This window comes from Oncorhynchus gorbuscha, linkage group LG04 (genome assembly GCF_021184085.1).
Source record: "Oncorhynchus gorbuscha isolate QuinsamMale2020 ecotype Even-year linkage group LG04, OgorEven_v1.0, whole genome shotgun sequence".
NCBI lineage: Eukaryota > Metazoa > Chordata > Actinopteri > Salmoniformes > Salmonidae > Oncorhynchus > Oncorhynchus gorbuscha.
The window spans coordinates 18176252-18187399 of record NC_060176.1 but is presented as its reverse complement, the minus strand read 5'-3'; the positions used below and the strand labels follow the sequence as shown (position 1 = coordinate 18187399).

At 41.3% G+C, this 11148-nt stretch overlaps 1 protein-coding gene across 2 annotated transcripts in view; it reads left to right on the top strand.

Annotated features, from left to right (window-relative positions):
• Positions 1-933: 933 nt before the first annotated feature.
• Positions 934-11148, top strand: part of LOC124033786 (polypeptide N-acetylgalactosaminyltransferase 18-like) — a 91574-nt gene continuing 81359 nt past the window's right edge. For both annotated transcript variants that reach the window (XM_046346081.1, XM_046346080.1), the window contains exon 1: positions 934-1592. In XM_046346081.1, coding sequence (XP_046202037.1) covers positions 1355-1592 — 238 coding nt within the window. In that variant the 5' untranslated portion in view covers positions 934-1354. The remainder of the gene's footprint in view (positions 1593-11148) is intronic.

Genomic DNA, 11148 nt, shown 5'->3' with positions numbered 1-11148 from the left:
GCACCTTATTGTTTTGTTTGGCTGTCTGTTTGTGTACTCTGTGTCCTCATATAGCGTACCTGTGATGATCCATCGAAATGTAGTAATTGGGTTGTCCAGTGTTCCTCCCTTTGGACAGAGAATAAACTTAATCTACGAGCAACAAGCAGGACACTGTTATGAGATAAACGTGTTAATTTTCTAACATGAACCTCTCCTGTCGAACTGATGAAGTAGTGTGCACAAACAATTATAATACACCTTACCATTTAGGTCCCAGTGTCTCTATCTTGTGGCTTAATTAAGTATTGCTAGTGATCTCTCATGCTCAGTGCTTCATCCATTGGAAACAAAGTTGAATGTTCAATTTGCAGGGAGAGACACTATAAAAAAAATAGGTCAATCATTTATTTGGATACAGAAACCATTAGGTGTCAACAATTACCATAAGCCATAAGGGGATAGTTTTATCACAAGTTCATGACATACCAACTGATTCCACTTTTCAACATGAGGAGTGCTTTCTCCAAGCCAGTCAGTCTGATTGTCAGTAAAGGTGGCACTATTTAATATACTGTCATCTCTAGGATACGTTTACTAGGCCTACTCTTAGTATGTGACAGGTTGTAGATGACAAGAATGCATGTGACAATAAATAAGTATTTGACAAGAATGTAAACGTCACATTTCGCTATATAAATTGTAGCCTAGGTTTTAATCTTTTCCTTGATTGGAAAACAGTAAAGTCAAAATGTAATCATTGTATGACTTCTTGGACTGTACAGTAGCCTCCCTTTATGTCAAAATAGAAAAATATTGAAACAATTACAATTAATAATTGCTGCGACATTGTAAACGAGCAATTACTATCCATTAATTATTAGCACAATTGAAAACGTTCACAATAAAACCCTCCCACATTCTAATCAAAATGGATAATTGTGGAAATGAATGCACAGTAGCCGATTACACAATTTCACTATCGTATCTCATTGGACAGCGGTTGAACGTATGTTCCACACGCCTTTTGTCGGTCGGGGAAATCGCGACTGGTGTGGACTTGCAAATTAAGCGAAATAGGGAACGTTCGTCACCAAGGCAATCAACTTTACTTTCCAACAACTGAGATTAAAAAAAAAAATCTTTGACCTACCTATTTGGATTAAATCATAGCCTTCTGCGTGTGAAGACACAGTGCGGTTATTGGCTCCGTTGCCCGCGTTTGCAGAACGAATTGCAACGTTGTGGAGTTGTTGTAATTTATCCAGGTTGCTCTCAAGTGACGCGCATAGCACATTCTAGGATTTTGGTGGGCGACAGTCGCACTTGTCCTCTGGTATACTGAATTTCGTTGGCTGTATGGAGGGATGTCGGGATGGCTTGCACCAGGAGAACCAAAACTTTGGTGTCTACATGCGTGATCTTGAGTGGCATGACCAACATCGTGTGTCTGCTCTATGTTGGATGGGTCACTAATTATATCGCGAATGTATACATCAAAGTCCCAATGCCTGTCCCAGAGAAAAAGTTAGAAGGCGACAAGAAGGGGGAAACCCTACGGATCATAGAACGACTTGATCGACTTGAGAATGTGGTCAACCAGCACATACAAGGTAAAGTAACCACTACAGTGAGCAAGTATCCTTTAATTGGCATTTGATAGATTCTGAGTTGCATATGTTTAATTGCATTGAATGCATGGTTTGTGATTTATTCATGATATAGGCTCGTTCACATAGGTCGATATCTCCAAACGCAGCAAATAATGACATTGACCATAACATTGTCCTTTATGAATAATGTGACCGCCATTTGTCATCTCCTTACTTCGAATGGTTTGCCTGTCTGGACCATGTGACAGAAAGGGAAAAGGACAATGAGATCATTGCAAAGGCCATTGATACTCTGGGGGCAAAATTCCTAGTAGTCTATGCATTATAATTTGAACAGTGTTGGTGACCATAATTGCTTCTCCCACCATGTGAAATATACATATAATAAATGTATAGCTGCAGTTATACTCAACCTTATTGTTAAGTTTGCTGTCTCTCACATGCTGAAGCTTGAAACCTTTTTCAAAACCCAAGTCTGTCTCCTTATACATTTTGGCATAATTGTCTATTTTTTTGTGTCTGCTCATCAGGTTTATTATGAAACTCTTGAAGTGTGTTTTTCTGTTAGGCCAATAGTAGAAAACGGTCTAATTCTCTCAGACTGTCTCAAGACTGTCTACAGTTTGTAGTGTAGAATGTGAACTAGCCCAGCATATACTGTACGTATCTGCTACAATGTCATCTATTTTGAGCTATAAACTCAATGTCAAATGTACTGGGACTACATTTTGAAGGATGTTATGTCAATGTAATACGGCACACACAGTATAAACTGTACCCAAACAGACGTTGGTCTGTCTTCCCCAGACATAGCGTTGGAGACACTGTTGAACTTGCAACAAGTGAATTTCCACAGACAATGTTTTTATACTGTACTTTATAGTGTTCTCACAAGCTCAAATGCAACAGAATGGTGCCATTAATTCAGTTAATCTAATGGGAATTTGATATAACATTTTTTTTGGGGGGGGGATATTTGACTTTGGATTCCTCTTGTGTTCTAGGGAATGTCTGGAATTCCCTTCTCAAATTCCTTCAGGCTTTGCCCCTCGCTACAGCATTACTCCATACTCTTACTGTAATTCTCTCCCTCCCTTTCTGTGTCATGATTTGAGCTTTACTATTGTCAACTTGAGAATAATGTTACCCAGGCTCTGATTTGAAGAGAGGACAGGTAGAGTATGAGTTACAGGGAGGCACCCATCCCTAGGTCACGGGCAGAGGTGGACTTCACTGAGCTGTGAGGCACTGTACATAGTCAAGCCTGGCTGGTCAGTTGAGTAAACATTCTTTGTGGTGCCAAGACTACATTTCACTGTTTGGCACTGACAGAGAGCAGCCTGTTGAACAGCGCTCTGTACATTTTCTGTGTAAGAGTGTCTGCCTCACTGTCCTATCTCCTCGGGAAATGTTTTGACTATTTGTGTTACTCAAAAGGGGAAATGTCGCATTAGGTCAGATTGTAAAGATCAATTCAATGTGGCACAGAACACGGCTGGAAGGGCAGAATGCACTCTGTCTATAGCACTATACTGCATGGGTGGACTGATAAAACATGCACTGTAACTCAGCTGTACATGCATGTTGATTTGGAATGTATCATCAATCAGCCTATTAGAGGTGGGCCTCCGGTTTGAGAGCGGTTTGAAGACACGGCTTGGGCAGGCATAAAATATTTGGATGCATTTTGTAGAATAGTAAACTAGGAAGACTACTACTCAGAACACATCTAGAGTTCTGTTTATCTTGCCAATGTAAGTGCCAAGAATGAAAACATTTCTAGTTTGCGTAGCTGACAAGTCCACACACGCCCACCATAAGTGCTGTTACTGCAGTCTATGGCTTTCCTCATACTCCCAAAAGGCTTCATACTGTTAATGCTTGTGTGTGAGGGTGCTGCTGTACTAAACGGACAACAACTTACACAGTCCTCTATTAATAAATGCGCTGCCATGACACTTGTTTACCCTGAACAAATGACTATCGTTCTAAACCATTTAGTATGTGACAACCAAATATGGATGGAGTGTTCTTGTACAGAGACATAGAAATGTGTCTTGCACTGTATAACACTGGGCGTCATTCAGGCATCAACCACTCCGAATTATGGTGTTTGTCTTGTAAGTGTGAAGTGTCTTTCCTCCTGCAGTGTATTTACCTGGCTTTTTATGAGCATACCAGCGCTCACATTTTGAGCCACTCCGAGTGCTCCTCTACACAGGTAACTGCGAATTCACCTGAGAGGTCTTCTTGAGTCATCAAAAAGTGAATATGAATTTAGACATGACAGAACTCCAAAGGAGTTTTCTTCCATAAAGTACAGTTGTGCCTCAGACTTTTTTTATTACTATAAATCTCCCCTCTGAACATGAGGAAATGAGGAAACATTTGGGGATTGTTTTTGTGAGAAGGCAGTGGTCCTCTGGTTGATTTAACCCCTGGGGATAACTAATTATATGGTGCTGATTCAGAGAGATGATGATGCCTCAATCAAATCAATTGAAAAGCCCTCTAAATCATAATGAGTGTTTACTCTTGAGAAGAGGAGTGGGAGAGTGTGTTTGTTATTGTATAATGGATCAAGAAATGTATATCCGATGGTATTATCTTTTTGCTTGGTTTTGGCTACAGAGCACTTATCTGCCTTGTTGCTTCCACTAAAATATCACTCCACATAATCTGCCATGCCAAGTCAGTTTGCCCCTATATCATTTTCAATGAAATATTGAATGACACATAACGACTGCAAGAGGCTGCAGGCGTTGACCAAGTGTCATAATAATACATAATGCTTAACTTGCCGAATATAGGTTAAATATGGATCACAAACAAATGGTTCTTGATCTAACATTAGGGCTGAACCGGTCGTGTTCCGCTGATCTGCTGACTGTTGAGAAGCTGCCCAAAACATTAATCAAGTCATTGGCAATGCCAGGTTACTTTTAGATATTTAGTTAAGTACCCTGTTTCCTTTCACTGACAGTCTTTATGTAGCCTACTCTTCAGAGACCAATGAATATCCTCATTTCAGAGCAGAATTCAGATATGCTGTAACCCTTTTCCCTCAAAGGGAAGTGGAGATACAGCATCTCATTCTCCCATACTTCCTTTTCTTTTCTCTCAGAATTCCTCTTAGCAACTCCCACAACTCTCTTAGCAGGTTGTGGATTGGTAGAATGTGGGTGTCAGGGTAACATTAGTGCCACCATAATCAAGTAGAAATGTTGTCATTTCTCTACAGCGTGTCTGTTCTTTACAGAGCACAGCCTCAATGTATGTAGTGGTTTTGGGATTGTAAACTTACTGGAATGACTAAGATCTACCAATCCTAAGTGAATGTGGTGTCAGTGAAAGTGTGCTGAAGCAGAGCTGAAGTGTGGATAGGGAGGGGAAAGGGAGTCTCCAGAATGTTGATTTCCTTTACCAGTAAAGGACTGATTATTGAATTACAGTTAAACAAATGCACAGGAGGACGATTGCTAATGAAAACAATTAATTACCATGTATCCAGAGGGCAAAAGCATCATGAAAAAAATCTGAATAAATTAGAAATTGTAACCTCCCTTGCAAGTATTTCAGTTCTGAGTTTCCCCTGACAATTTACTCTAAACAGGAAAATATCTATGGCACTTCTTCAAGGCTGCTGTTCCTTGTTTATTTGAATTAAATTATAAAATAGTGTCTTCATGTAATTGTTAGTCACTACTCTGATTCTGAGGTAGATTCATGTCTCATTGCTGGAGAAGTGTAAGGAGGGGGTTATTTTTACGGTTTACTCACTATCTGCTATAATATCTAGAAAGCAACGTGCAACGTGTCCCACTGAAACAAAAGCGTTTGACAGCCCTCTCTGGCTTTACCTTGATTAAGATGGTCCCAATGCAGACTCTTCCTCTCCTCTATACCCCACCATCATCCAAAGCAATTTGTCTCAGTCCCTCATATCTGCCCTGTCTATTTCCTAAGTGCACACATGGGCACAGACAGCTTGTGTTCCACCAGACAGGCATTTTAGGGAAGGCTCATCTCCATGTGGCGAAACGAGGAAGCTGAGTGAAGGTGACAGTAACTTAGACAAATTGGAGTGCTTTGTTTTTACATGCTAGATTGTCTGTCTACCCATATTCATCTGCCATCCTATATACTTCATAATTCATGCCTCTGAGTAAGAAAGCAAAATTGTGGTTTTAGCAAAAAATTACATATTTTTTTCTGGAGTTCTACAGTCTTTCTAGTTTTCTAATACCCTGTTAGTCTTTGTTGTATTAATTTATGAGTAGGAATGTCTTCTCATAGAGCAGGAAACATACCAGGATGTACTACACAGGGGAAATGCACAAACTCATTTTCTTATTTAGGAATTCGTATAGAAACTCCCTGACAAGCATGAAGGAAGGGTTGGCACAGTGGTGCAAATCGAGGTCATGCGGAGCACAGCACAGTCTGGCTGCATTCAAAAACGGGTCTTAAGATATTTACATATGTAGGATCTTAATTTGAGCCATTTCGCTACAGCAGGAAAATAATCCTGCAGCAACAGGAAATGTGAAGTATTATGTGGATTATCACGAATGGACATCTTTGTAGGGGTTGATGCAATTTTTCAAAGGGAAAAGCAAGGGAATAAAGGGAAAATCCAAGGGAAATTCCAAACTTCAGAATCCTTTTTAAACCTTAAATACACTACACGTTTGACATTTTCTGCATTTCAGGAAGGTTCTCCTGCAACACAGTGATCAAATGAAGATCCTGTATCTGTAATGAAGATATTATTCCGTAGGTAGTGTCTGCAGGTTAAGACATTTAAGGTAGGGTATTGCTGGAGTATTGGCAAAGAGGAAAAGAAGAGTTGTTCTTTATTGCATGTCTAATTACTCTGTGCCTCTCCCTTGTGAATCAGCAGACTACAGATGTAGGATCTTAATTTGATCACCCTGTTGCAGGTGAACTTTCAAATGTAGTGTATTTTAGGTTTAAAAGGGCTTCTGAAGTTTGACATTTTTCAGACTGGATTTACCCTTTTGAAAAATGTATCAACCTCTACAAAAATGTCTTAATTATAATCCACATTTCCTGTTGCTGCAGGATATTTTAACCACTGTAGCAAACTGGCTCAAATTAAGATCCTACATCTGTATCCTGCTGAATGTTTGTGTAAACCGTGGATTGATAACCCAGAGACTGAAGGAAGAGATGACAGGAAGGAAGGAGGATACTCAGCAGGAGGATACTCAGCAGGAGGCTGCCTCACCAGTGACCTGCCCGGAGATTCATCGCTGTTAACCCTAATTGGGATGTTAATCAAAACGCGTATGTCTCATCATGTCCCCAGCTCACTGGCTCCCAGGGCTCATAAAACAACAATAATAATCCATCACTGATACAGAAGTGAACCGAATGGACCTAACTGTCATTGTGTGTTATTCTATGATCGTTATTCATTGGCACATGCGTAGCTGTGAGACTATTGAGGTTGTTGCTATGTCGTTGTTTAACAGTCAGTGAGTGAAACAACTCCCTCCTGCATCAGTGTTCTTATTACGGAGTGTACTGAGTGGAGAGGCTTTCTAACTTATACTAACTATTGAGTGTATGACGCAGCCAATTACAGAGAAGCCACTTTTTTTGCACCCATATCTTGAGCAGGGGATTCTAATTAGCGGCAATGGGACCTAATTGCTGGTTAATTAGAGTGAATGAGGAACCTGTGAGTAGCTGTGAGTATCGGCCCAATCAGCCAGAGTTGAACATTCCCTGATCCTGACAGAAATTAGCGCTCCACTGCAGACAGGCATTTGTGCTGATGTATTGCAAGAGCGCGCTACTAAGGCATCTCATACCCACAGGATGTTGAAAATCAGCCTCAATTATCACCATGTCTCATTTGATAATTTTTACCCTGGAACTTAATTACTTAGTGCCGCTAAATTCTCCTGTTATCTAATTGTTTGTCAGTATTCCTCACAAAACACCTTGAAGGCAACACCCACACCACACAGGTTTATTTTCAGATGTTTATTAAAATCGCTAGAGCAATTAGCATCTGGCCACTTTTGTCCACTGGGTTGAAACACGTCCTGTTATTCATAATAGTTATTACCAATCCATATAATCACAATCTGCCCTGTGCGCATTAAAGACATGCCTCATTCATGCTGTCGTGTTTTCTTATAGTGCACATTTACTACCAATAATAGACTACACATTACTATCGTTATATTGAACATATTCTGTGGGGGTCATGACCTCTTGTCAGTCGGTGATTGTCAAGCAAATAATTGCCGGTCTCACAAGGCAATTTACTGTTAATTAACATAAACACGTTTAGCATCTCCTGGCTTCCACGCATAGCCTACAAGCCACTGATGCAACATTTGGAACATCTACATTTTAAAAAGTTTAATTAATCCATTTAATATAGCCTACACCATCACAATAAATCCATTATTAATTTTAGCCCGGTCTAAAGAAACATGATATGAAGAAAATATAGTCTTTCAGAAGATCAGTACAGATTTCTGAGTTGTCCACATGTTAGCCATATGCCATATGGCTGTGGGCTACACTAGTTCATTTAGCAGACTAGTTGCTTAGATTCCACATTATTTTATAGTATGGAGAATACAATTGAACATGGCTGAATAAAAATGAAAGGATATTTTCTCAATGATTTCCAAAGAAGTGCACGCTATTCTGTGTTAACAAAGAAACAGGTCCTGATATATGATTAATATTGAGTTATTTATGTTACTTTAGTTGTGATATAAATGTTGGGCTATATGTTTAGATTTAGGCATGAGCTCTGATTTATTTGTTCTGCAGGCTGCACAAACTTTGTCAATCACTCATTCACAATTTGACAAGCATTTGATAATATTCTCAACAGCCCATTGTTCCAATAGCAGTCGGAAATGTGTTTTGTCTTGTCCCGTGTATATATAATTTCTTCATATATATTTCGTATATATTGTTAATCTCAATTTCCATCTACGGACTGAACATACTCTCCTGCAACCCGCCTCACCCAATGTGGTACGGATCTGCTATTTTATACTTTAGAACCGGAACCCCCATCAGAAGCTTACCAGCTAGTCGTCAGTTAGCCACTGCTAGCGGTCATCACCGTTAACTCGGACATCAGCCAGCCTTAGTCCGGTCAATTCCTGCCAGTCTGCACAGCGTGATATCAATCCAGAGCATATTGCACTGCTTTTTCTCTACCGCTCTGGATTCCTACTGCAAGCTCTGGACCTTTACACCGGATCATCACAGCTAGCTAGCTCCTATCCGAGTGGCTACTCCTGGCTGACGTCTCTGTCCCGAAGCAAGCACCAGTTAGCCTGGAGCTAGGCCCATCTCCCGGCTAGCCGAAGAGGTCCATCAGCCAATTCTTGGGCTACAATACCTCTTTTGCCAATTTGCCTGGACCTGTTGCTGCCGACACGGAGCCCAATCCATCATGACTGGTCCACCAACGTAACCGTCCGAGGTGATTTCAACAGGCTCTTCTGTTGCGACGTCCCCTGTTTTGGTTCGTGATTGCCTTTATTTCACTGTAGAGCCTCCAGCCCTACTCAATATGCCTTAGCTTGTCCTTCTGTTCCACCCCCCACACATGCGGTGACCTCACCTGGCTTATATGGTGCCTCCTAGAGACACAATCTCTCATCATCACTAAATGCCTATGTTTACCTCTACTGTACTCGCATCCTACCATACCCTTGTCTGTACATTATGCCTTGAATCTATTCTTCCGTGCCCAGAAATCTGCTCCTTTTATTCTCTGTTCCGAACGCACTAGACGACCAGTTCTTATAGCTTTTAGCCGTACCCTTATCCTACTCCTCCTCTGTTCCTCCGGTGATGTAGAAGTTAACCCAGGCCCTGCAGCCCCCAGCACCACTCCCATTCCTCAGGTGCTCTCATTTGTTGACTTCTGTAATCGTAAAAGCCTTGGGTTTCATGTATGTTAACAGTAGAAGCCTCCTCCCTAAGTTTGTTTTATTCACTGATTCAGCACACTCCGCCAACCCAGATGTCCTAGCTGTGTCCGAATCCTGGCTTAGGAAGGCCACCAAAAATCCTGATATTTCCATCCCTATAACATTTTCCAACAAGATAGAACTGCCAAAGGGGGCTGAGTTGCAATCTACTGCAGAGAGAGCCTGCAGAGTTCTGTCATACTATCCAGGTCTGTGGCCAAAAAATTTGAGCTTCTACTTTTAAAAATCCACCTTTCCAGAAACAAGTCTCTCACCGTTGCCGCTTGTTATAGGCCCCTTTCAGTCCCCAGCTGTACCCTGGACACCCTATGTGAATTGATTGCCCCCCCCCCTGTCTATCTTCAGAGTTGGTACTGTTAGGTGACATAAACTGGGACATGCTTAACACCTCGGCCATCCTACAATCAAGCTAGATGCCCAAAATTATCAAAGAACCTACCAGGTACAACCCTAAATCTGTAACTATGGGCACCCTCTTAGATATCATCCTGACCAACTTGCCCTCTTAATACACTGCTGTCTTCAACCAAGATCTCAGCGATCACTATCTCATTGCCTGCGTGCAACAACCGCTCCCTAAAACACTTCAGCGAGCAGGCCTTTCTAATTGACCTAGCCCCGGGTATCCTGGAAGGATATTGACCTCATCCCATCAGTAGAGGATGCCTGGTTGCTCTTTTAAATGTGCTTTCCTCACCATCTTAAATAAGCATGCCCCATTCAAAAAATGTAGAGCTAAGAACAGCATTTTATTGATCACCTACCAACCAGTAACAATTCCGGCTCTCACAGACCTGTTAGTTTTTCTTTAAAATGCTAATTAATTACTTAAACCACACAATGTGATTCCATCTCTCACAGTTGAAGTGTACCTATGATACAAATTACAGACCTCTACATGCTTTGTAAGTAGGAAACACTGCCGATTTTGCAGGTTATCAAATACTTGTTCTCCCCACTGTATATATATATATATCTCTCAGTCAGTTAGGAAAGCAAAGGCTAGCTTTTTCAAACAGAAATTTGCATCCTGTAGCACTAATTACAAAATGTTTTGGGACACTGTAAAGTCCATGGAGAATAAGAGCACCTCCTCCCAGCTGCCCAATGCACTGGGGACAGGAAACATTGTCACCACTGCTAAATCTACGATAATCAGTAATTTCAATAAGCATTTTTCTACGGCTAGCCATGCTTTCCACCTGGCTACCCCTACCCCATCCAACACCTCTGCACCATCTGCAGCAACTTGCCCAAGCCTCCCCCTGCTTTTCCTTCACCAAAATCCAGACAGCTGATGTTCTGAAAGAGCTGCAAAATTGGGATCCCTACAAATCAGTTGGGCTAGACAATCTGGACCCTCTTTCAAAACTTTCTGCTGAAATTGTTGCAACCCCTACTACTAGCCTCTCGTATCGTCTGAGATCCCCAAAGATTGGAAAGCTGCTGCAGTCTCCACTATGCAATCTGGTTTCCGAGCTGCTCATGGGTGCACCTCAGCCACGCTCAAGGTCCTAAACGATATCATAACCGCCATCAATAAAAGACAGTAC